Raw genomic sequence first — 25,485 nt, 5'->3', positions numbered from 1 at the left:
CAGCCGTTCCCCCAGTCAGCAGGCTGGCCATCCAGTTTGGAACTCGGTACCTGACCCGCATCTGTGCCCTGCGCTATGGGGATGTGGCTCCACAGATTTACACACACTCAAATCCTAGGACATGAGCACGTACCAACGAGCTGAGAATACTCTTCTGAATTGGGATAAAACTAAAAAGTACTGAAGTGCTGTCCTGAACTAGAGCCTCAATCACCAACTTAGAGTTAACTTGGATTTTTAATACTCTCTATAATTAATTCTGAGAACACGTTGGTCTCCTAAATCTGAGAAGCATTGTGATGAAAAATAATAGACCTCATTTTGGGAATTTCTCATTAAAATTACTATGATCTTTTATTTCAGTATTGACTTTTCTCTCCTGATCACTCCCTATTAATGATCACGATGCTATGACTAGGAATTGGTGGAGAACTGAGGGAATATCAAAACATTTGAAAAGTTTCTTTTAAATTTTTCATGAAAATAACATTTTCCTCAAAAATTTCTGAACAAATGATCTTAGATTTTTTTATGTTTATATGCTGAAATGTGTTGCCTGAAAAAAAAACTGACCCAAAACAAGGCTGGCATGATTCATCTTCCTTAAAGATTTTATATAAAGCACTTCAGAAGAATACATTTTTCACGCTTCCAGCAGATTACATTCAGATGGGGATTTAAGAGTCAAGGTAGAGACTTTCAAATTTTGTCTCCCTAACACAATGCATTGTTTTGCTTGGATTATTGCCATTGCACAAATAGAACAAACAAATCTTGCTAGCCTTTATTCTTAATTGTATGTTAATAAGACATTTACAATACTCTGAGCAGATGCACAGATTTTGGAAAGTATGTATATTCCTGTGTCCTAATTTTAAGTCAATAGACTTGGACCATGAATGATTTTGAAAGCTTAAATTTTATTTAAATTGTGTTAAGAGCCTGTAGCAATGCCACCACTGCATTTTTTTTTAATAATGCAGTGTTAATTTACAGAATCTTTTTAAAACTACACTGGGTTTCCCATGACATCGACTTTTTCTTCTTTCTGTAGTAACGTTAGTCACATTACATTGCTGTACGAACAGTAAAAATAATTCTATCTTTTGCAATGGGTTTCTATGATTTCCATAAAGGTAGACTTGGGAATTACATACATTCAAAATGGCAACATTTCCTTCCAACATGAGACAGTTTGAGATGGTTCATCGTGTGCTGGATAGGAAGTCGGACTATTAGAATGCTTTGCTGCCCTCTAGGTGGTGAATATTTAGCTAAGTAACATTCTGGTGTTTTGCAGAGCTCAAAAAGGGTTATCTATAGACTGGATTCGAAATATTCTACATGTATTTGAGAGCGGGAAGCCAGTGTTACTGAAATGCTGAAGTGAATTTTACAAATTATCTTCTAAGTCTAATGGTTTTTTCCCTTGGCTTTGCAATCTCTATCAAGTATTTTGTCAAGTGGGTTTTGTCTTTCCATTAAGTTTGGAGATTCGGTGGACAAATAAAAATGATAAGTGTAATACCAGACATTATGTTTCTGCATTTATGATTTACTTCTGATAGGGTTTTGAAAAAGTAGATTGAAGCTCTTAACTGTCTTGCTTAAGTGCAGCATTGTGGGTTTACTTTAACACAATTTTGTACTGAAGTGAAAGACTGTTAACATTTCCAAACTTCAAGACTTCAAAATGCAGTGCTGTATTCTTTGGGCGGCTGTAGAAACGGGCTCAGACATCCAGCAGTACCTCCCGTGGGCTCAAAAGAAACAGGGCGGTATGCGTGGCACCTGCCGCCCAGGGGTGACGGCCAGGCTTTAGGGCATCGCTGAAGAATTAGTGCCACCTACTGCATCTTTTTGAAAAATCAACTTCCAGCAACATCTTGCCGCACCCGGGAGGCGTACTTGCTCCCTTTGAATATTCGTAGCTTCTGAAATTCTTTATTATATATTTTAGTTCTCTTCAAGAAAAATCGCAGAAATCAGCGTGAAAAAAGGCCTGAAAGCAACACGTAGTGCTGCAAATTAAGTATTACAACTTACAAAGCTCTATCTTTTTTTTTTAAGGCACAATAACGTTGGAGCCTCCCACACCTGCGACACTGCCCTACGCTTTTAACATAACGAACATGCTTATTATAAAACAAGGACTCTAGAAGCCTCTTTAATACTCTTTGATGCCGGGTGCCCTTGTGTGCAGTGGAGCAGGTGGGTGCAGTGGCGGAGACCTCACCCGGGGCCTGCCACCACCCTGAGGAAGCTGCCCTCCCTCAGGAGCCAGGGGTGGTGTTTTCCTCGCTGCTGGAGGCAGCTCAGCTCCGGAGAGGAAGTTGTTTACTCCTTAAACCCATTTCATTGCCCCTGCCCTCATGCTTTAGGGTGAGAGCACAAATACAGAGCAGCTGTAGCTGCCGGGTGTGGGAGAGGGTAGAACCATAGAATCATTTAGGTTGGAAAAGACCCTTAACATCATCAAGTCCAACTGTTAACCTAGCACTGCCAAGTCCACCACTAAACCATGTCCTCAAGCACCACATCTACCTGTCTTTTCAGTACCTCCAGGGATGGAGACTCAACCACTTCCCTGGGCAGCCTGTTCCAGTGCCTGACTGCCCTTTTGGTGAAGAAGTTTTTCCTAATATCCAACCTAAACTTCCCCTGGCGCAGCTTGAGGCCATTTCCTCTCGTCCTATCGCTTGTTACTTGGGAGAAGAGACCAACACCCACCTCGCTACAACCTCCTTTCAGGTAGTTGTAGAGAGCAATAAGGTCTCCCCTCAGCCTCCTTTTCTCCAGGCTAAACAACCTCAGCTCCCTCAGCTGCTCCTCATAAGACTTGTGCCCTAGACCCTTCACCAGCTTCGTTGCCCTCCTCTGGACATACTCCAGCACCTCCATGTCCTTCTTGTAGTGAGGGGCCCAAAACTGAACACCGTACTCGAGGTGCGGCCTCGCCAGTGCCGAGTACAGAGGGACGATCACTTCCTGGGTTGGTTTAGCGTTCGTTGGGTTCGAGTGCGGCGGGAACGGCGGGAAGCACCAGGAGGGAGTGAGGACAGAAGAAGGAAGGGGCCGAGGGGGGCAGCTTACGGGGCGGACAGCCGCGCAGCTCAGCCGTTAACGCCGCCCGCCGCTTTAAACTTCCCGCCCGCCACTCGCGGCGCCGGCGGCCGCGCTGCCTCTTCGCCGTCGCAGTTTCCAGGCGCCGCGGGCGGCAGAGGCGCCGGGCGGCTGCGACCTCGCTACGTCCCCTTTCGGGCCGCCACTGAGCGTGGCCGCCGGCCCGCCCGCCCCGCCTCGTTTCCTCGGGTCCGCCGCTGGCTTGGTGCCTTTCTCGGCGGCGGAGGCGAATCTGCGGGGCTCGTCCTACCGCTAGCGCAGTTTGGGCGGTTGTCAGGGAGAAACAAGATGGCGGCCGCAGCGACGGAGGAGGACACGGAGCTGCGGGACCTGCTGGTCCAGACGCTGGAGAGCAGCGGGGTGCTCAATAAGATTAAGGTGGGGTGAAGGAGAGCCTCTCGCCTGCGCACACCTCGCGGAGCGGGGAGGGGGGAACGCTGGGCGGCGCCGGCGGCGGTTAACAGCCCCGCGGAGCGCGGCGGGGCGAGGCTTCACGGGCTTCGTCCCCTCTCGCTGCCGCTTCCAGCCGGTGTTCCCGGCTGGGGCCCTCTCTCGGCGTCACGGCCTGGCGGTGGCGCCTGCTTTCGCCGTGGTGCTCCCCGGCCGCTCGGCCTGGGGCTCGGCGAGGAGCCGGGTCCGGCGCCCGCCTTGCGCCGTAGAGCTGGTACGTGCTCGACGCGGAGCCGAGGCCCGACCGCCGCCTGAGGTCTGCCCGGCGGCCCCAGGAGTTGCAAGATCGCCCAGGAGGGGAGAGGGAGGGGAGCTCTCGGCCGCCTCGGGGCGCCCGGCTGTGCGGTTTCGCCCTCGTAGGTACCGTGTGGCCGCAAGAGCTCTCTTGCTGCTGCCAACCCCGCTGGAAACATTCAGCCGCCGGGTGGTGTGGGACAGGGTGGATGGAGTTTCTCTCTGCTTCGATACGAAAAGCTTCTCTTGAAAATTTCAAGGAGAGAGTCCTCGAGGGTCGCTGTTTAAACATTGTTCTTTTTGAGTGTGGGTTGCTTGGAGGCTTACTAAACCTGGGAACTCTGGGAATGCTGCCTGCCTACAGGGAATAAATAATACTATGTTAAGCAAATGTATGGAGGGTAGTGTTGTAGTGGAGCATGCACTACTTCCAACCCTGTGGTGTAGCCGAAGCTTTTGTCAGAAAGGATGTGAAAATTGGTTCCATGGATTCTTGTTCAAATTGGAAGCTTCCAGCAATAACTGTTGTGTGTAGCAGAGAGCCATACAGATATGGAAGCATAAGAACTGCTGGATTCCCTTTCAAGCTAGAGGAGAAATGAAGTTTAGATTTCAGATCAAGGATGGTGGCATTTATCCACAGTGTTCTGTTTTAAGCTTTCAGGAGGTGGATGATCATTGCTGATGTTTCAGGAACAGTTCAACAATTGAAGTGGTTAATGGAAATGAGGGCATCTTTGTGTGTGTGAGTCCGCTGGATTTTGGGCTAGTTGTCATACTTTTCAACAAAATAGTATTATTAAAAATGTGTTGTTCTTCTGTTTCAAATGGATAATCCTCATTTAAATTCCATAAGTAGATTAAGATTCTAGCTCAAGTAACTGTATTTTGCATAGGGAGACCTTTTTTTCTAGTTAAGTGTCAAATATGCTTTTTGAGCCACCTGTTGACCTTTCAGGTAGTGTTAACCAATAAAAATATGGTGATAATAAAACGATAATTAAAAAAAATCACCAGCTAGTTAGGTTGTATTGAGCATGTGAGCTGTAGTTTCTTAATTCCTGCCTTTGTGTAGTATGCAAGTTTTTGTACTGTAGCTGCTAGTTCGTTGAGTTTTGTGTAAATATATTTATTGTAATTTTCACTATTCTATAACGCTAAAAGTGTGTGGTATCTGATATGGCATAAGGTATCCTTAAGGCAAGCTAGCAAATGACTAAGAAAAATACAACTGCATCCTACTTACTGGGTTATGTCTCTTTAATACTAGGAGTTACTGTTTAATAATTGGTATGCTTATGGTTAAGGCTGCTCATTTGAGGAATTCATGGTGGTGTTTTTCTTAGCTGTAAACCTTAATTGGCACACGACTTTAATGGCTGTCTGTTAATTGATAGTATTAATGACTTACAGAATTTGTTCTGCTAGTACCTGACAAAAAGCCCTTTGTCTTCCAGAAGAATTAAGGTTGAACAACTCTTCTTAAATTGTCAGCTTTTAATTGAAATTAGATTACACCATGCATAAAAAAAAGAAAATGCCATCATCCCTTCATTAAAATAAATTAAACATAGTTGTGATCAATAGTGTTTATTTATTGTATGTCAGTATTTTTTTATTATGTGGTAGAACTGAATGCACATTTACATATTATCAAAACAGTTGTTTATTTTATACATCAGAATGAGTACTGACCATTTATTCAAGGTGGATTAGGCTAGAAAGCTAACTCTAATAATGTATTTGAGATTTATTGAAGTAGATACATTAAAGAAAATTATATGGTGAATGTATAGCTGAATTGCTATGAAGCACTACAGATAAAGACAGCTCTGGAAGGATTAGAATTCAAGTGAAATTATTTCAGTCGATAGAACGTATCAGGCTGTCAGCTAATATATTTTGTAACATAATGACTGAGTAATTTTTAGGAAGAAACTTATGGTGATGCCTTTGTTCTCTAGTAAAATATGATTTTATAATGGGGTGCAGTTTATTACTTTATTCTTATTTTCAGATTAATTTCTTGGACACATTGGTGCTGATGCAAATTATTTAGCTGAAAAAATGTTACTTGTATGACATTTTTAAAATCTGTTCACGATTTTTCTGTTTACCTCAGACTTTGAACACTGGAGTGTTTAATGAAGTCATATTGTGAAAACTGGAAGATGTGTAAATATATTTGCCACTTGCAGTTGAGAATTTCCTGTCTTTAAGCTGCAGTGTGTGTGTACATATAATTTATTAATCATTGGAATTAATCTGATGGATAAGACTGCTTCCTAATGAATTCTGTAAACATATAGAATACAACTGTGGATATTTGTACTTTAGTGAAAATTATCACTGATGCTGTGTTATGCGTGCTGTACAAATAGAGATGTTCTTCTGACTTGAAGAAAATGTGATCTCTCTCTCGGAGGGAAGCTGTCATCATCCGAGCAAGAGCCATTATGTTGCTTACTGTGTTCCTTTGTTGTCTTATTTTGGTTTGGTTTGTATCTTTTAACCTCTCTCATTCTGGAAAAATAAGTTTATGCCACCTGAATTTTGCATCTTTTCTGGAGCTTGCTGTTGCTACAAATATGAGGGAGGTTAGCATCACTAATATTGTATGACTAGTAATGCTTTTGGCCAGCTGATACTGTTCTTGCTAATTTCTTGCTAATTTGGTTCAAAACCTAGACAGATGAGGTACGGGCAAATAATGTTGTGTTAGAATAAAAATACTATTTTTAAAATGGGCTGTTAACTGTATATGCATAGGTCAGTAAAAACTGTCCTGTTTCCTTTTTCATCTTCATTCCATATATTATAATGAACAGTGCTTTTAAATGTCTTTGAATTATTAACTGTTATGATGAGTATGCTGCACACTATAGTGTAATCTCTTGTTTTCTGGATGTTGTGGGGTTCGTTTAGTTTTTTAAAACAGTTCATATCAGAAAGTCAACTAATTTCCTGGAATCAAGGGGAATCATGAATTTTTTTAATATAACATCTATTTCTTCTTATTTTTAGAAGTAAAGTATAAGCATTTATAATGATTTCAGATTAACTAACTGAAATTCAACATTTCAATGTCAATATGGTCCTCTTAATATTGTGAATGTATTCTACATTTAGGAGGTGAGAATGAGAACTGCTTGTGACATGCAGAGTAAGCACATGATAAATGTAGCTGTAGGTATTTAGAGTTTATGACTTTTAGGTGTTTGCTACTTCCTTTGTGGTATGGATTCTTCCTATTTCTCTTTCCAGCATTCTTCATCTTTTCAATTACACTGCCACCAAGTTTAACTGTCTTAGCCAATTAAGGCTACTAAGTTGAACAGTTTTCCCCTGAATTGGACAAAAAACGATCATGCAAACTACTGGTCCTGCTCAAGGATGAGAACATAACAGACTTCGCAGATGGAGAGTGGTGGGGAGAGTACGGAGTAACACTGGTAGTGAAGTTGATGTTTACGGTTTGCCACCAGCTTTGGATTTGTGATGCATATAGACTGGTACAGGCTTTTAGCCTGATGCACACAAGGTTTTAACCCCGGGGTGATCAGTGGTAAGACTGCTTAATGCTATGCCAGTCTTGCTCTGTATCTGTCGAGGTATAAGACAGTCATCTTGGAGTTAGGAAGTGGAGATGCTGAAAGTTGTGCAGGAAGGTGCCCGTGTGCCACTAAACTTTACATATGCAAGAGGTTGTTTATGCTTGTGCATGCATGGGGTTGCTTCATAGCACTGGAGCAGGTGGCAGTTATATGTGGCTGTGGTTTGCCTGGAAGATCTGTAAACAGTGTATCTCAGGAGCAATGCGTTCTTTTACCCTGCAAAATCTTATGCATTATTTAATCACTTGACTGCCCTAAACATACACGTAACCACACCATCTACTGATGCATGTGTTAGTAACGATTTGTGAATGCAAGCTTGCAGGAGAGTTTTGCACCTCTAGCTGGCCCATTGCAGATCTCGGAAGTGAATGTCTCCCTTATTGACACTTGTCGAACTTGCCTACGCCTTGCTTCTTAGGGAATGCATAAAGTTGCCTGTATGTGGCTTCAAAACCTGTGTTCAGCTGCTTGAGCAGGTTGAGAAGGGTGGTAGCTGAAATTTATATTATGCTTTCTGCTAATAGGTCTTTGAAGAAAAAAAAAAAAATCATAGGACTTCCTCTGCAAAAGCTGCAGGACTCCTAGGGTTTGTAGAAATGATGTTGAGAGATGCATGAAACAGACAGCAAGGCTTTGTCAACTAGCAGACAATGTCTGACTCAACTGTACTACATTTACAAAACATTTTATGAAATTAAAGTGACTGCTTTTTAGTCTAGCATTCCACAGCATATCAAGATCAGTGTCGTGAAGCCATTGGTTGTTCATCTAAAATATTGCCTCGGGAGTAGAAAGTATGAATAAAGTTTGATAGGCAAAATAATTTTGCCGAGATCTCCTTGGAAGGTGTCAGGATATCAGGATGTTTGCAAGTGACTTGTGTAGCTGTGCAGAGGAGACCAGTGTGCAATGAATAAGCCATATGCAGTTTGTGCTTAGTACCTATTCTAAGAAGTCATCTTGGTCATTGATGTGCCTACATGCTTTGAGGCATAGAAATGAGTTTGAAGTCCCCAAGTGCTTTCCTGTTGGAAAACAATGTCTCAAGTTTTGTCCTAGGACAGTAAGCTCTCTTGTTTAAGTGCTGGGCAAACATGTTCCAGCACAATAAAAGACAAATGCCACAATAAAAGAAAACTCCAGGGGCATGCTACATATGTATGTGTTGGAGTCTGCAAGTGAGAGGTGGTTATAGGCTACAAGTCATCCTTCAGTCCTGGGCAGTCTCTGTCTTATCCTTTTACTTTTCATCCAGTATCTGGATGAAAGCTGCTGTGGATGGCTTTTAGAAGTGTGCTAAATCAGATTAATAATCTTCTTAAGGTAGGGTCTTGTTATCTTACTATTAAGAGCATATTGCCAAATCAGATTGGCATTTTTGAGGTGCCACCTAAACAATGTGTTTGGGGAGCTCTTGAGATAGTAAGAACTGTTTTCCCCTTTCCTAGGGAACTGCAGACTGAGGGAGTTGTTTTCCTGTACAGTACTTCAGATACATGCAAAAGGCTCTGTATTTAGAGCAGGATGAATTTATCTAGGTTCTGAAGAGGGATACTACAGCCCAGTGCAGAAAAGATGCTTTCATGGACTACAAGCTTCTGATTTACAGTGCAACAGCAATCGGCAAGGGACAGTGTCGTCTGATGAGCTGTAAATGCCTGGGAGGAAAAGGAGAAATGTACTTTTGGTTCAAAATACTGACCCATGCATTTCCTCACTGAGTACGGACAGCCGTTGTCATATACAATGCTAGCCTTACTTATTTTAGCTAAGTTCAGTGAAATCAAATTGCTGTCTCATTGGTATGAGCTCTTGCCTGATAGAACTTCTTAGGGATAGAAGGGAATGGGCACCTTCCACAGGATGAGAAAGAAGCCTGTGGGTTTGGTGGATGCAAGAGTGATAGGCATACGCTGTCACCTTACTCATTAACATCTGGCTCTATTGGCATAACCCTGTTTTATTGAAAACTTAGGAAGGATATGGGTGGGGAAGTTGACTATCAAACTTTGGTGTGCTTTACTGCTAGACTGTGAATAAAATTCTTCAAAATGTATTTGGATTATGTTGAAAACCGCTAGCAGAATGGGGCAGTGTAGAACAGGGGGATGGCAAGAGCAGTTTGTGTATGGAACACAGATTGGGCTGGTGCCAGAGGGTACTAGGGCAAAGATGAATGCAAAACTTTCATGCTTATGTAAAAAAAAAAAAAAAAAAGTGGGCGGGGAGGGAGAAGAACACTGTGTAAATGGATTAATCTATGCAGTTATATAAGCCTCCATATCTGCTGGTGGGAGCAAATTGCTCTGACCATACCTGATGATGGTGGTGTCGGTCTCTGGTGTTCAAATTCTCTGTGACTTGTCTCGGGTCCTGAAAAGCCTATATGACATTGTCCATCCTGCTGTGTAGTAGGATTCATCTCGTTGTATTGGGGGGATTTTTGCTTTGGCCTCAGCTTTGTTATTGTTGCTTTTTACTTTCTTCTCATGAACCTGAGAATTACTGCTTTAACCTCACACAGATTCAAGTGTATGGTTCCACGTCTAAATTTATTGAGATGATATTTTGAGGATATCTTGCTATGATCTGAGCAGTACCCACCTCAAAGGACAAAGGTCAGTGTGTTGGAATGGTGTAAACCTTCCTTGTGGATATAGCACAGGAGTGCTTAACTTCAAATTTGTTGTGATGCTCGCAGGATTGAAGGACCAATTGGAGGGCTGCTTATCTGCGGAAAAGCTGTAGGGTGGTGTTTTAGATTCTGCAGGTAAGGCAAAAGGAGATGTACTAAATACTAGTGGCATTATCTTCTGCTGATGAGGTCCTGACCCTAAGGATATTAATTGGGCACTAATGGAAATATAAGGTGAACCTGCTGTTAATGGGGAATGGCAACATCTGGGAGAAATTGACAGTGTCATTAAATAGATGAGAAGAGAAAGAAAAGCATCTCAGTCCGTATTCAAAAGCCACTGGGTTAGACCTAGAGGAGTGCAGCAGGGAAATGACCAGTTATGTGAAAAGGAATGACGGTTGTGATATTGTTCCAAAATCTCAAACAGGCCATACTCTGGACCAGCTGATGTAATGGCACCTACTTTCAGACAACTTTGTTCTACAGTCTCATGATCCAGACCCTTAAGGAGGTTTACCCCTACCCACACATAATGGCTGGTGTCTTTTATTTTGAGCAGTTGTAGTAGCCAGTCTGTTTCACAAATGCTTTGTTATTCTTCTTGTCCTCTTGTGTAAGTATACTTGTTTTCTGTGGCATCAGTGGAAAAGAAAGTCAGCCTTGCAACCATTTGAAGTTATTCATAGTGATGTAAGACTAAATAAATAAGTTGTTAGCTGTTGGTAGGAAAGTTAAATGTAAACCATTTTTGTAAGAATAGTATTTAAATTAATGGGTTGTAAGAGGATTTGCTGATTGAATGCTGTACCCCAGCACCTGAAAAAAATTGTAAGAATAATATTTAAATTAATGGCTTATAAGAGGATTTGCTGATTGAATATTGTACCCCAGCACCTGAAAAAATGCAACTGCAGTGTCAGTATGACCATTCTGTACAATTGTGGTAAGCATTTTGCACTTCTTTTGATGGGAAATCTTTTTAATTTTTAACTTTTTTGCATTACTTTTTGTCTTTTAAAAAGGTGTCTGAAGAGGATTATGCTTAAAAAGGAAGTGTTTATTTTTCCCATGAAAGGATTTGTCTTTTTTTTTTTTGGTGGGAGGGAACAGCTACAGGATAATCCATGTTTAGTTACCTTTTGTAATATACATGAGAAAATCCACTCTTCATATTGTTCTTAGTTATGGAAATCAGGCTTGCTTTAAAAGCTTGCTTTCTTCTTTGCTCTTGAAAAAACTGGCATACAGAGTAGCACTGTCTTTTATAGTTTATTACTGCAGTGTTATCTACTGGCTACTTGAAAATGTCAGAGTAAGAGCTGATTACAGTGGCAAACTCCTCCATTAAATGTAATGTATGTTGTCCATTTGATGTGTTCAATGAGAGAAGTAGAGAAACTGTAGTGTTTAAAAAAATTTTTTTAAAGTGGGCAAGGCTTAAGCTTAAATATTCAAAATAGTCCTTAGAAGGATTCTGATCCTTGATATTAAGGTATTCAAAATCAGTTAGGTAAAACCTCAGTACAAGAATATTTGAATGACGGGAATCATGATTTCTTTTCCTTGAGAAATTTTGTTTCTTTGAGTGTGATCTGACAAGAAATCATAGGAATTTGTATAACTTAACATTAACTTTTTGAAATATATTATCACAAGCTATTTGTTCATGTTTCCTGAAAGAATTGTAAATGAAGAGTAGGCGTTTCAAAGCTGCCTGAGAGAGATGAATTTTTAACTCTCAGAAGAAACTAATAGAAGATAATGTAGGTAATTTGGAATCGTTTTGTATATGAAGAAATAATTTAGGAAGTCTTGTATCAAATTCCCCCCTGCCCTCGTTGTCAGACTGAAAACCCTTCTTTCTCAGCCTCAAGTCACATTGCCTGTAATCTTAAGTGTCTTAATTGCACTGATGTAGATTACAATCGATGCCAAGTTGCTTGAGGAGAAACAAATAGCTGTTAAGCTACTTGCTGGCTCTTTGCATTCTATTTGCATAGGGAAAACAGTGCTTATAGAAATGCTGTTTGTGTTGTTTTTTTTTTTTCTTATTTGGCAGGCAGAGTTGCGAGCAGCTGTTTTTTTGGCATTAGAAGAACAAGAGAAAGTAGAGGTAAGAGAACCTGGAGAGGAAAAAAAAAAAAACAACCAAAAAAAACCCACAAAAAAAGCCCCACAAAAAAACAAAAACAAACACAACAAAAAAAACCCAAAACAGCATCCTGATAGTTCTTCCTGTAGAATTAAATATTATAGCTTTAATACTTTCTATTTGTGAAATGTAACGAGAAAATTATGTATTACTGCATAAGAGCATGATGCTTAAAGAACGTAAAACAGGACTACCAGGATGTTTCCTGATGTTTAGAAACAGGAATTATTCCATAGCCTTTTGAAACTGTAGCTTTAAGTAACTATCTCTGCTGGTTTTGTATTGCTTCTGCCCACAAAAAAAAAAAAAAAAAATAATAAAAAAAAAAATTTCCATCAAATACTTCTTAAAACCAAAAAAATCTAGGTGACTGATCAAGATTTCATCAAACCAGAATAACATCTTTTGAAATGTAAAGTATTATAGTGGGGTTTTTTGATGAGTGTATTGTGAAAGCAATTTAATGCAGTAACTTGCCAAGTATGCTAATGCTTTTGGTATTTTCATAAGGGTGTTGTAGGCTTACTTTAGGATACTTTGCTTATATTTAAGGAAGAATTCTGAATTAAGAGATAGACTATGTACTGATACCTGATAACTTGACAATGTAGTAGTACTAAGGGTGCGTGATACTAATGTGATTAACAATACTGCTGTGGTATGCAGACGCTACTTTTGTGATCCCTTCTTCTGGTGGCATTGCCTTGTTTCCTGTGTCTTTCCATTTTCTAGAACTAGAGAGGAGATGGTGCTGTCTGTCCAGGCTCTCTGTTTCAAAAGAGAGGAATGGAAAACTCTCCTATTCCTCCACTAGTTAGATGGTTATGCTTTTTCTGGAAAGTTGCACAACTGAAACGTCTGTTATTGTGACATTAGTAAGGAGGGGAAGTAGTTATTCTATGGTATGAGATTCCATATTACAGAAATCTAACATAAGATTGCTGAAGAAGACGTAATGGAAGAACGATATAACAGAGCAGTGCCATCTCTTAGGGGAAGCTTATATACACTCAGAGAACAACCTCCCGGACTGTCTGGAGCGCAATAGGGCTGAAGAGAGATTTGCTACAGTTGATCTCAACTCACCCTTTTGTCAAAAGGCTTAAATGTATCATGATATTTTAATTTTACACTGTAAAGACACTGAAAATATATTAACTTATCACTAATCTGAATTCCGAAATACTAAGTAAGATATATTTCTTTTTTCGTACAGCACTTTCTTGTGTGTGTTAGCATTTAAGACTATAGTGATAAATGCCTATAACAGATCCTTTTCTTCAAGTTAGGTTCTTACCCAGGATGTTTTGATATGTTAGGAATGGCATTTAGAACTTGGTTTGAAAAATCCCTGAACAATTTTGACAAACCCAAACATAGCACATTGATTTATCTCTGTTTAAAAAACGAAATTGAAGAGGGCAAATCTAACAAGGGAGCAAAAGCATTTTCATAATATCTTTGAAAGTCTTTTAATTAATAGAAGATTAGTATTGATTTGTGAACCACTAATTAGCACGGTCCATACTTTGTCTAGATGATTTGTAAATTCCCATTTTTCTAAAAAGTGGGACTGAATTTCCTTAAACTTGGCACTGTATTAGAGGAACAATTTGGGCATTTATCTGCTTAACTTACCTCTTTAATTATTAAGAAAATAAAATCAGTATGCTATTAAGAATTTTGGTGAAATTACTCTAGCTCTGTAGCTTTTGTAATAGAAATACTGAGACAATTTTAATTTGCCTAAGTAAATGTATGACTCTGCAGCTTTTGCTTGTAGGTAGTAGAATTAATACAGAGGTAGATTTTGAAGTGAATTACATGTGCCAGGCATCATTGTGGAATAGCATACACCAAAACAGCAACTTGCTATGGTTTTCAATTTCTTGCTAGTACAAGGATGATGTTAATTACTGTTTGGTTTTTGCTTTTTGACAGAACAAAACACCTCTGGTAAATGAAAGCTTGAAAAGTTTTTTAGGTACAAAAGATGGTAAGTTCTTTGTTTAGTATACTTTTCAAAATAATAAAAATAAGGAACAAAGGATTAAGTCTTTGAATCTTTTATTAACAGTACAGTCTTCATGACATAAAGGATGCTTTTGTTCCTGTCAAATGTCATAATTACTGTTCATTCAGAATAGAATTCAATCTATAATTTTTGAAGTTAATGTTGCTGAGGTTGCATTTTTAACTGAAGTGACTAATGCATTTAAATCAATATTTCATGATGAGTTATGATTATGCTAACTCAGAGCCATTCTAGACCAATAGAAACAGTAAGCAGTGAAAACTCACTGTAGAGGTGCAGCAGCAAATGCACACATAGGGGAAATGCCAAAATGATGTCTTTAAAACAGCTGAATAGCCTAAAAAAAATCTTATACCTGAATTTTGTAAGCAATCTCTATTTATGCTCCTGCAGTATTGCTGACTTAAATAATTCTGATACGATGGCTGGGTTAGAAATTAGGGAATTGGTATACAAATTAGCTATGTGGTGGTAGTTTGCTGAATGTCTAAATGGTGTTTGTAAGAATGCTGAATCAACGTAGATATTCATGCTGAAGCCATGTTAATGTTAATCTTTGAAGTAAGAATTGTTTCCATCTGGTGTATTTTTACTCTTCTCATTTCCTTTTTAGGTCGCTTGGTAGCAGGTCTTGTTGCAGAATTTCTACGGTTTTTCAATCTTGATTTTACGTTGGCTGTTTTTCAGCCTGAATCAAGCACAGTAAGATATACTAGTTACTTATATGCTATGCTGATTGTTTGGAGTGCATGGCAATGAATGCAGAAGCTATAGTAGATTTGCTTAAGCCTCTTGCTTGTGTTTATTCTAGATAATTTTTTATATTTAGTCTGTAAAAGGTACTTATTGCCATAAAGTCACACATTCCAGGAAAGTGTGCTAATATGAATGACTATTCCCTTTATTAAAAACAATGCTTCATAATATGTTAATTTTGAATTAACAAATTAATTATTTTTGTGAAATCATAGAATGGTATATACAACAGGATACTCCTGCAACATTTTTTGCCAATAATTTTACTATGCCATTGATATTAAGTTAGTATTGTTACATGAAAATTAAAATAATGTCAATAATCTACTCTGAGAGAAATTTCAGTGAAACAAAGGACTTTGTGCAGATGTACGTGACAAAAAGTGATTGAATAGAATAGTTCAGTTGGAAGGGACCTACAGTGATCATGTAGTGCAACTGATTGCTTTTAGGCTTTTGATATTGAGTTAGAGGTTTTTCATCATATTTGTCCCTTTGTTCCTTTTTACGATATAAAGGTTTTAATAATAAATTTGCGTTTGAAACAGTTCCATTTAACTGAAAAATTTCTCTTTACATCTCAAATACTCATTTTTATTCTCAATGTCAGTTTAAGTAGTTAGTTTATTAAAAATCCAACTTCTGTTTCTCAGAAGTTCATGTTTCTTTTTAGGGGCTTAATCAAAGACAATCCCACACACCTTTGTCCTTTGCTGAATGTCCTTAGCTGCATTTATTGCAATAGGACACATCTGTACAAGGGTTCATGTTCATGCTACCAAATAGAAACAGACATGCTTTCTGTCATGTTACTGCTCGCTCTTGGGAGCAGTGCTTCATTCGCGTTGTAAAGGCATCTCATGCTCTTTGAAATGCCCCCTTCCTTTTTCCAGGAAAAGTGTCTTTTTCAGCTATTGCAGTGCTTATATGAAATTTGGCTAAAGTTAAGCAAGTTGGCCAAGACTACTGGGTATAGTGCTGAAAGATTTTACTTTGTCTTACTCTATTAGCCCCTGTCTCTGAGCAGTCTGTTGGATTATCTCTTTATCCTCCATGTTTTAGTGTGCTTGACTAGTGGTGGCTTGCTTCAGTATTTGCTTGACCAGTGTTTTGATAGGAAGCATCACTAAATAATCGTAAGAGTTCAAGATGAACTGGTGCCCTTTGCGGTATTGCCATTCTGAGATTATGCCAACCAACCTGGGTTTGCTGCAGTGTTCTGCTTCTGCTATAAAGTGAAGTTCAGTTTTATAAAGTGTATTTTTCTTTCAAATTTTCCTGACTTTTTTTTTTTCTGGTATTGAATTCCTTTCATCCCTGTTTCTGTCCAAATCTGTGGGGTTTTTTAAAGTGAAACAGAGACTGAAAGTAAGTGTTGACCTATGCTGGTGTATTTCTATACACACAGGAATGGGGACTCTCCATCACCTATGAATTTGCTGGAACCACTGGCTAGCTGTCCTAGGATCCACTTTTAAATGTGATAGGCTAAAGTAACTTGACCATATAAATCCTTAAATCCTGAAGCATGCTAATGATGAATACTTGCGTATTTAAAACAATTCTGAATGGTCTCTGATAAGTTCAGGTACAGATCAGAAGTAAATGATGCAACAGGCTGTCATTACTTTAGTTCACGTGCAACAGAAAGTCTTAAATGATCACTGTTTAGTCAAAATATTGCTGTGTTAAGTAAGACCAAAAAGCTTTAGGAGTTATATTACAAAACATGTATTGTGTTTTCTGACTTATTTCTGTATTGTGATTTTTTTGTTTGTTTGTTTTGTTATGTGTTTCCCCCCCCTCCCCAGCTAAATGGCCTTGATGGTCGAGAAAACTTAGCTCGAGATTTGGGAATTACAGAAGCAGAAGGTACTGTGGGTGGTCCCCTGTTGTTGGAGGTTGTTAGGAAATGTCAGCAGAAAAAGATTTCAGGCAGTGGAGAAGTAAGTGGTGTTAACATGTAATTTCTTTTTTTCTTTCTTCATAATTCTTTATTCATTTTCATTTCCATGATGAAGAACAAACTGAAATTAACGACACTTGGGTACTGTTCGAATATTATACTGCTTCAAGTCTTTATTATAGGTAGTATAATAGGAAATGCCTTCAAGATAACTTATCAGAAAACAATGCTGAAAGATAAAGATTATGACTATTGTATTACTTTTAATACCACCCTATTACTCTTTACTAATATTTTGCTACAACATAGTAACACAGAGTGAACCCAGTAAGTGACACAAAACAGTGTGTCACTTATTTTCTAATTTCTAGTGTGGTTTAATAACACTTCTAGCTCTACCTATTTTCTTTGGCATACTTCTAATTTTAATATGACCTGAAAAGCCTAGAATTGGTTTTGTTAAAAGCTTTAAAGCTGCTCTGAAAACATATGTGTTTGAAACTAAATATACAAAAGTATTGAACTACCTGAAGGCAATGACAATAGTATTTTAATGAAATATATAATTAAGTTGTTAATTAAATCAGTGAAATCCAGCCAACAGCATTTGATTGTTTTCTGTCGTGATTGTGGCTCAGAAGGAAATTCTCTGCACCCAAGATGCATTCAGTACCCCAACAAAAGCTTAAATTTGGAAATAGTTGTCATAGACTTCCTAAAAGAGCATCACAGTGTCATAGTTCGCATGCTGTGTGAGTGAGGATGGTAGCCTTGTTTCTTGTTTGATGGTGGTATGACAAAATTCAATATATTTTTAATAAGTGTTTACGTGAAACTTCTTAGGTGGCTCCAGTTCTAAGTGATAGCCTGTGCCCCACATCAAAATCATCTGATGGAAGATCAAGTACACACCCTGTACCAAATAAGGTAAGATTGTTTATACATAATGAAAATTATATACATGTTTATACAAAATGAAAATAATATACATGAGAAGTAAAAGAGAGAACTCCTATGAAACTGCAGATACGATGGCATTCACGTAAATGATCTGCCAAGTCCTGTACCTTTCCGACTGGGTAGGTGGCAGCGCATACACAGAGTCTGAGTGCCGTGGTTTAACCCTGGCCGGCAACTAAGCACCACGCAGCCTCTCGCTCACTCCACCCCCGTGGTAGGATGGGGGAGAAAATCGGAAGAGTAAAAGTGAGAAAACTTGTGGGTTGAGATAAAGGCAGTTTAATAGGCAAAGCAAAAGCTATGCACGCAAACAAAGCAAACCAAGGAATTCATTCCCTACTCCCCATGGGCAGGCAGGTGTTCAGCCATCTCCAGGAAAGCAGGCCTCCATCATGCGTAACCATTACTTGGGAAGACAAATGCCATCACTCTGAATGTCCCCCACTTTCTTCCTCTTTGCCCAGCTTTATGCTGAGCATGATGTCCTATGGTGTGGAATATCCCTTTGGTCAGTTGGGGTCAGCTGTCCTGGCTGTGTCCCCTCCCAGCTTCTTATGCACCCCCAGCCTGCTCGCTGGTGGGAGAGGCAGAAAAGGCCTTGGGTCTGTGTCAGCACTGCTCAGCAGTAACTAAAACACCCCTGTATTATCAACTGTTTTCAGCACAAATCCAAAACATAGCCCCATACTCGCTACCATGAAGAAAATTAACTCTATTCCAGCCAAAACCAGCACACACAGACAGCTAACTTGTCTGTTTATCGGGCAGCTGGCTGATTGCTGCTTGGGATTGATGAGGCATTAGGATACAACTGTCTTTGTGTTGTGCCCTGTGACTTTCTTTTCTCTGTACCTTCCTGTTAGCACAAAATCTGTATTTACTGACATCTTCCATGACTTTGTTTGACTGGAATTGATCAACAGGTGGAGAATTATGGGAAAGCGTAGGGCACAGAAAGGGGCATGATCACTTAAGCCTCTTCTCCGCAGGAAACCAGCTACCTACTGCACCCAGTGTGTGTAAAACAAAACAAAAAAACCCAAACAAAAAACCCCCCAAAAACCCACACAAAACAAAAAAACCCCCACCAAACCCAATTCAAGTACTAAAGTTTGTTCAAATTATTGATGTAATCTGATCACGTAAAAAGTTTTAATAGCTTTTTTCAAGATTACTGGAAATAACTTGGAAGCTTTCCAACCCACTAATGAAAGCTGAGAAATATAACATTGCATGGATTTTGTTGTTAGTTTATTCATTTGGGGGAGGGTATGATAAGGATAAAAGAAAATAAAATGACAGCTCAGTTTGGATCTGCTTCATTTTGTTCCAGTTCTTTGTTGTTTTTTTTTTTGCCACACAAAACCAGAAGACTATACAACTTGAAAAGCAAGCTTCATTTCAAGATTAAGTTACTTTATTAATTGTTGTGCTTGTTGATAGTATCTTAAAAGCTAATCTTTCTGTAACTGACCTTTGAATAGAAATTCTAGTAATTTCAGACCTGTTTTAAAAGAAGATAATTCTTGCTTGGCACCAGCTTTTAAAACAAAACAAATCCACTAAAAAGATCTGAATGCGGATTAAATATCACTGTTACTAATACCGTTGCTTCATACCTGAGCCCCTGCTCTTGTTTGAATGGTTCTAGGTTAGCTAAGAAGAACTACTGATGATGAGTTAGAAGTCATAAATATTCTATTCTCCTTTGCATATACTAGCTTTCATCTTTGAGTTTAAATTACTTTACTTGAAATAACTGGGTCGGAAAGAGAAGAGCTAAGTGTTTGTTATGGCTTTTCCTCAGGAAAATAATTAGTTGTCTAGAGGAGGAAAAAGTAGTTCTAGTAGCTTGTAAATTGAACCAGGTTTCATATGGGGTTTTTTTCTGGGTGTGCATGCACATGTCTCAAGGCTGGTCTAACCTCTGTCTAGGATGAATCTTATTTCTGTATGTCTGTTCTTGACAGAGCTTTTTTCAATGCAGTTATGCAGGTGGTTTTTTGTTTGTTTTTTGGGTTTTTTTGAGACTTCTACCCTTTTTGCAGTGGTTGAACTTAGCCAGCCAGTCCAAAATACATTAGTTAGGGGAAGACAGAGAGACACGAGCACAGAGGAGTATAATATCTTAAGACTTGTTTCCTTAGGAAACTAAATTGATAAGAATGAGTTTTAAGTTATGCCTGGAATATCTGCCTTAGAGAGGGTATCATGAAGGGATTTCAGTTGTTTAAGATTATAGTAAGAAAAAATGACAGTCTTAGTTCTTTTATCACAATTTTTTGGGCCTGTACAAAACAGGAGCTCCTGTACCCAGCTCAAACAGTGCTGTCTAAACTATGTAGAAAATAAATATAAACCATGTCTGAATGATTTCCAAAGGTTAGTGCTGTTTTCCAGACGTGATACTGTGTTGCAGTTCATTGTATTCTTCTCTGTGTTGAAGTTGCCAGAATTCTTTTTCAGGCTGCTATCGACTATTTAGATTGCACTAGTCCATAGATGCAAAAATTTCTCCTATTGTCTAACTTCAGCTTAATGATAATGATTGTGACTGGTCCAGTCAATAGTGGCATTTTTTTAGTGTGTATATACTTAATCCCTAATAAGTATATGGACACAAGAAAGTGATTCTAAGGTTTATTCTGAGGTCTAAGTTTTAGAGAAACTACCAGATAGGAGTATTTAATTCTGAGCAAGAAGTATTAAAGTGTGGTAAAAGATCATTCATTGAACCATGTTTCTTTTTTTTTAAGGAGAGTTTTGTGCAGTGTCAGAACAGCACAGTTGAATTCTTATGGCATGCAGCAGCAGCTGAAGTGGTGATGAGAACATTTTCATTTATATGCTCTTTCTGATGTGATGAGGTTGCAGGTAGAATATAATTTCCAGCAAGCTGGAATTTATGATCAGGCTTTTTATATTCTTTATACCTATCTTCTATGGCAAGCAAATCATAATTCCATTGCAGTGGGAGACAAATCAACATGTTCTGGAAATGCTTTTCATAATATATTGCTGAATTGTCCATGAGAATATTTTTATCTCAAAATGGGAGAAAATTGGTTCCTGTATGGATGTTTCCTCATAGAAACAGCAACAGCTGTTGATTGGACTGCATACGCCTCTAAGAATAAGTAGTGGATATCTTAATGGGACTACAGTTCTTGATTCCCACACCCCGGTTCTCTGTCTCCTTAGTAAAGGCGGGATGGGAGAATATTCTGCCCGTGCAACGTACGTGGAGTAAAAATAACACAGGAGGAGGAAATTTTAGCCAGTCCCGGCTGGAGCAAGAGGGAAGTTACCTGAACACAGTCTAGACTTCCTGATTGAAACTTGAGATTCTCTGGTGGTTTTTCAGCAAACCTGTGAGCTGAACTGGCTCTGACTGTGACTTGGCAACCAATAGACGCAACGTAGAAGGGAGCGTGCTAGGAGAGACCAAGACCACAGCTCTTGGCAGCAGCAAAGAATTACATTTGTTTAAGTGCAAGTGCGAAACCACACTCTGACTTATTAACACCATTAGTCTGAAACCCAAGGTAGGCATGTTGCTCTTTGAACCCTCAGCCATGGTTAACTTACCACAACAATTTGAAAGTAGTTATTTCACTGTAGCAAAACTTTACAATATATGAATTCAAGCAAAGGCCAACTGTTGTGCTTCTAGTTTCTCACAGATAGCAGCAGCTCACTCCCTCAGGGCCCAGAACAGAAAAGTAGCTGTAATTTCTCTTTTACTCCTGTCAGGGTATCACTAAGCTCTTAATTTGCAACAACAACTCTGTTCCTCTAGGATCGGAAATTAAAATATTGTTGTTACTACCACTTACAGGTATAAGTACTTTTTCTTGCCCTAGAAGAACTGAGTTGCTGCCAGCAATTGAGTATGGTTCTGTGACTGAGATAAAATGACCTCGGTAGGCTTTTCTCAACTTCCATGGACTACAGTCTGAAAATCTTGCTTCAGCCTTCTGAATGAAAGTTAATGACTCATAAAGAAATACTTGGGACAGTGCAATCTACATATTGATTATATGGATTAAACAATACTGTTGGTTTTGTTTTGAAACTGTTGCTATTCTTAGTGTGCAGGAAGCAAGTTTGTGAAATAACTAGATCTTTTCATAGAATCATAGAATACCAGGTTGGAAGGGACCTCAAGGATCATCTGGTCCAGCCTTTCTAGCACAATCTAGACGAGATGGCCCAGCACCATGTCCAGCTGAGTCTTGAACATGTTCAGCGTAGTGGAGTCAAACACTTCCCTGGGGAGATTATTCCAATGATTGACTGTTCTCATTGTGAAAAATTTACCTCTTGTGTCCAATCAGAATCTCACTGGGAGTAACTTGTACCCATTTTCACTGGCTTAATTTTAATAAGTCTAGGGGAAGGAAGTCTAGGAAAATTGCAGTACTGCTTGCTAGGTAGCAAAATGCTATTGCTTAAAAATAAAAATCCATTTTTTCACAACAGCTTGATTATCTAGGTAAATTTGAATATTGTTCTTTGGGCTGTGAAGTCTTACAAAGATATGACTTGAGCTGTTTGACTGGCATGGCTGAGTCAAGACCTGCTGGTCAAACTAAAGGGCAGGAAGGAAATGCACAGGCAGTGGAAGCAGGGACAGGTATCCTGGGACAGGGCTGCTGCCCGGTTGTGTAGGGGTGGGTTCAGGAAGGCCAAGGCACAGCTGGAGCTGAACTTGGCAAGGGATGCAAAGAATAATAACAAGGGCTTCTACAGGTATGTCAGCCAGAAAAGAAAGGTTAAAGAAAGTGTACCCCCTCTGATGAGCAAGACTAGGAAGCTGGTAACAATGGATGAGGAGAAGGCTGAGGTACTCAACAACTTTTTTGCCTCAGTCCTCGCTGGCAGCCTCTCTTCCCACACCTCTCAAGTGGATGGACTGCAAGATGGGTACTGGGGGAGCAAAGTCCCTCCCGCTGTAAGAGAAGATTGGGTTTGTGACCATCTGAGGAACCTGAACATGCATAAGTCTATGGGTCCCGATGAGATCCATCCCAGAGTCCTGAGGGAATTGGCTGATATAGTTACCAAGCCACTCGCCATGATACTTGAAAAACCATGGCAGTCCGGTGAAGTCCCTGGGGACTGGAAAAAGGGAAACATTGCACCCATTTTTAAAAAGGGTAAAAAGGAGGACCGTGGGAACTACCGACCTGTCAGCCTCACCTCTGTGCCTGGGAAGAGCATGGAACAGGTCCTCCTAGAATCTATACTAAGGCACATGGAGGACAGGGAGGTGATTCGAGACAGCCGGCATGGCTTCACCAAGGGCAAGTCCTGCCTGACCAACCTAGTGGCCTTCTATGATGGAGTGACTACATCAGTGGACAAGGGAAGAGATATGGATGTTATTTATCTGGACTTCTGTAAGGCCTTCAGCGTGGTCCCAAACAATATCCTTTTCTCTAAATTGGAGAGAGGTGGATTTGATGGGTGGACTGTTTGGTGGATGAGGAATTGGTTGGATGGTCACATCCAGAGGGTAGTGGTCAACAGCTCAATGTCCAGATGGAGATTGGTGACAAGTGGTGTCCTTCAGGGGTCCATATTGGGACCGGTACTGTTTAGTACCTTCATCAGTGACATAGACAGTGGGATTAAGTGCACCCTCAGGAAGTTTCCAGATGACTCCAAGCTGAGTGGTGCAGTTGACATGTCTGAGGGCCAGGATGCCATCCAGAGGCACCTGGAGAGGCTTGAGAAGCAGGCCCATGTGAACCTCATGAGGTTCAATAAGGCCAAGTGCAAGGTGCTGCACCTGGGTCGGGGTAACCCCTGGTATCAACACAGGCTGGGGGATGAAGGGATTGAGAGCAGCCCTGCAGAGAAGGGCTTGGGGTTGCTGGTGGGATGAAAAGCTGGACATGAGCTGACGATGTGCACTCGCAGCCCAGAAAGCCAACCGCGTCCCGGGCTGCATCAAAAGAAGCATGGCCAGCAGGTCAAGGGAGGTGATTCTCCCCCTCTACTCCGCTCTCGTGAGGCCCCACCTGGAGTACAGCATTCAGCTCTGGAGCCCCCAGCATAAGAAGGACATGGACCTGTTGGAGTGAGTCCAGAGGAGGGCCACACAAATGATCAGAGGGCTGGAGCACCTCTCCTATGGAGAAAGGCTGAGAGAGTGGGGGTTGTTCAGCCTGGAGAAGAGAAGGCTCTGGGGAGACCTTATTGTAGCCTTCCAGTACCTGAAGGGGTCCTACAAGAAAGCTGGAGAGGGACTTTTTACAAGGGATCATAGTGATAAGACAAGGGGTAATGGCTATAAACTGAAAGAGGGTAGATTGAGATTAGATATAAGGATATTCTTCACTATGAGAGTCGTGAAACACTGGAGCAGGTTGCCCAGAGAGGTGGTAGATGCCCTGTCCCTGGGAGCATTCCAGGTCAGGCTGGACAGGGCTCTGAGCAACCTGATCTAGTTGAAGATGTCCCTGCTCATTGCAGGGGGGCTGGACTAGATGACCTTTAAAGGTCCCTTGCAACCCAAACTATTCTGTGATGCTATTACTTGATCTTAAAGTTAGTATATAGAATAGTCCTTATGAGCTTGAGTATCTGTAGGACTGAGCCATAAGCATGATACAAAGACTGAAAGTTATGTACTTTCAAAGTATCTTGTTTGTGTCATTTTTGTTTTTGCTATTCGGAGGGAGAAAGTGTCATTAACTGCAGTTTTCTTATGCTTGCTGCTTTAAAACCTAATATTATATTGCAGAGATTACCATTTAATATGTAAGTTAGAGTAATTTGCATGGGTTTAAATTGATTTCTTTTGAAGATGATGGCTGTGGCTAACATTTGTTTATAGGCAAGTTGCAAAATACTACTAAGAAAGCATCATGTAACTTTTCAGGCTGTAAAACAAACAACCCCCCCCTATATTCAAAGCTAGGAGGTAAAAATCAGTCTGTGTGTAGATTTCTTTATTTGATGCCCAACATCTTTTAAAATTGGTTGCTTTTATAATAGAGGTGATCTAGATAGCAAAGCAACGCAATGGATGGAACAAAATTTTTTTAATGGCAGCAACAGTAAAGAACGCTTCCTTTCTGAAATGATAAAACAACTATTTTCTCTTCTGTGGTTTTTGATGATACTAATAAATTCCTGAGAAGTACTAATAAATTTGAGCTAACTTTTTAAAAAGTGATGGTAGGTGCATATTATATGTTGTGTGTTTATATTACCACTTACAGTATTATAAGACACAAATCCACTTTATATGGGTTTTCTTTAAGAGAAATTACTTATTCCTTTCAGTGAGGGCTTTTTTCTTTATCTTTCAAGGCAGCTGAAACCACTCAAAGTGATACAAGTGTTTCCTCAGGGGAAGCAAGCAAACGAAGCATTCATTTTCTGCCTAATGAAATAAAACTAGATCCTCAACTAGAAAACAAAGACTTAAATACCAAAGAAAAAAGTGATCCAGGTGTGGATGAAGATGATGTAGAGGGAGATTCTTTTTTTGATGATCCTATACCCAAACCAGAAAGAACTTATGGCTGGTAAGTAACACTGATGTTCTACTTAATACAGGTCTCTTTTGTCCTCCGTAGGCTTGCAGACCTTTGAGAACTA

At 39.9% G+C, this 25,485-nt stretch overlaps 1 protein-coding gene across 2 annotated transcripts in view; it reads left to right on the top strand.

Moving 5' to 3' along the window:
- Positions 1-3,203: 3,203 nt before the first annotated feature.
- CEP43 (centrosomal protein 43) overlaps positions 3,204-25,485 on the top strand; it is a 30,070-nt gene continuing 7,788 nt past the window's right edge. The window contains exons 1-7 of one of the 2 annotated variants that reach the window (XM_082307934.1): positions 3,204-3,501; positions 12,122-12,175; positions 14,156-14,210; positions 14,863-14,951; positions 16,817-16,951; positions 17,755-17,838; positions 25,195-25,412. In XM_082307934.1, the coding sequence (XP_082164060.1) occupies positions 3,412-3,501; positions 12,122-12,175; positions 14,156-14,210; positions 14,863-14,951; positions 16,817-16,951; positions 17,755-17,838; positions 25,195-25,412 (725 nt within the window). In that variant the 5' untranslated portion in view covers positions 3,204-3,411. The remainder of the gene's footprint in view (positions 3,502-12,121; positions 12,176-14,155; positions 14,211-14,862; positions 14,952-16,816; positions 16,952-17,754; positions 17,839-25,194; positions 25,413-25,485) is intronic. The other variant, XM_082307933.1, reaches the window with a different exon arrangement.

The sequence above is a fragment of the Platalea leucorodia genome (genome assembly GCF_965183815.1).
Source record: "Platalea leucorodia genome assembly, chromosome: 3".
NCBI classification, from domain to species: Eukaryota; Metazoa; Chordata; class Aves; order Pelecaniformes; family Threskiornithidae; genus Platalea; species Platalea leucorodia.
The sequence above is the reverse complement of the archived record's forward strand: the minus strand, read 5'-3'. Positions and strand labels throughout refer to the sequence as shown.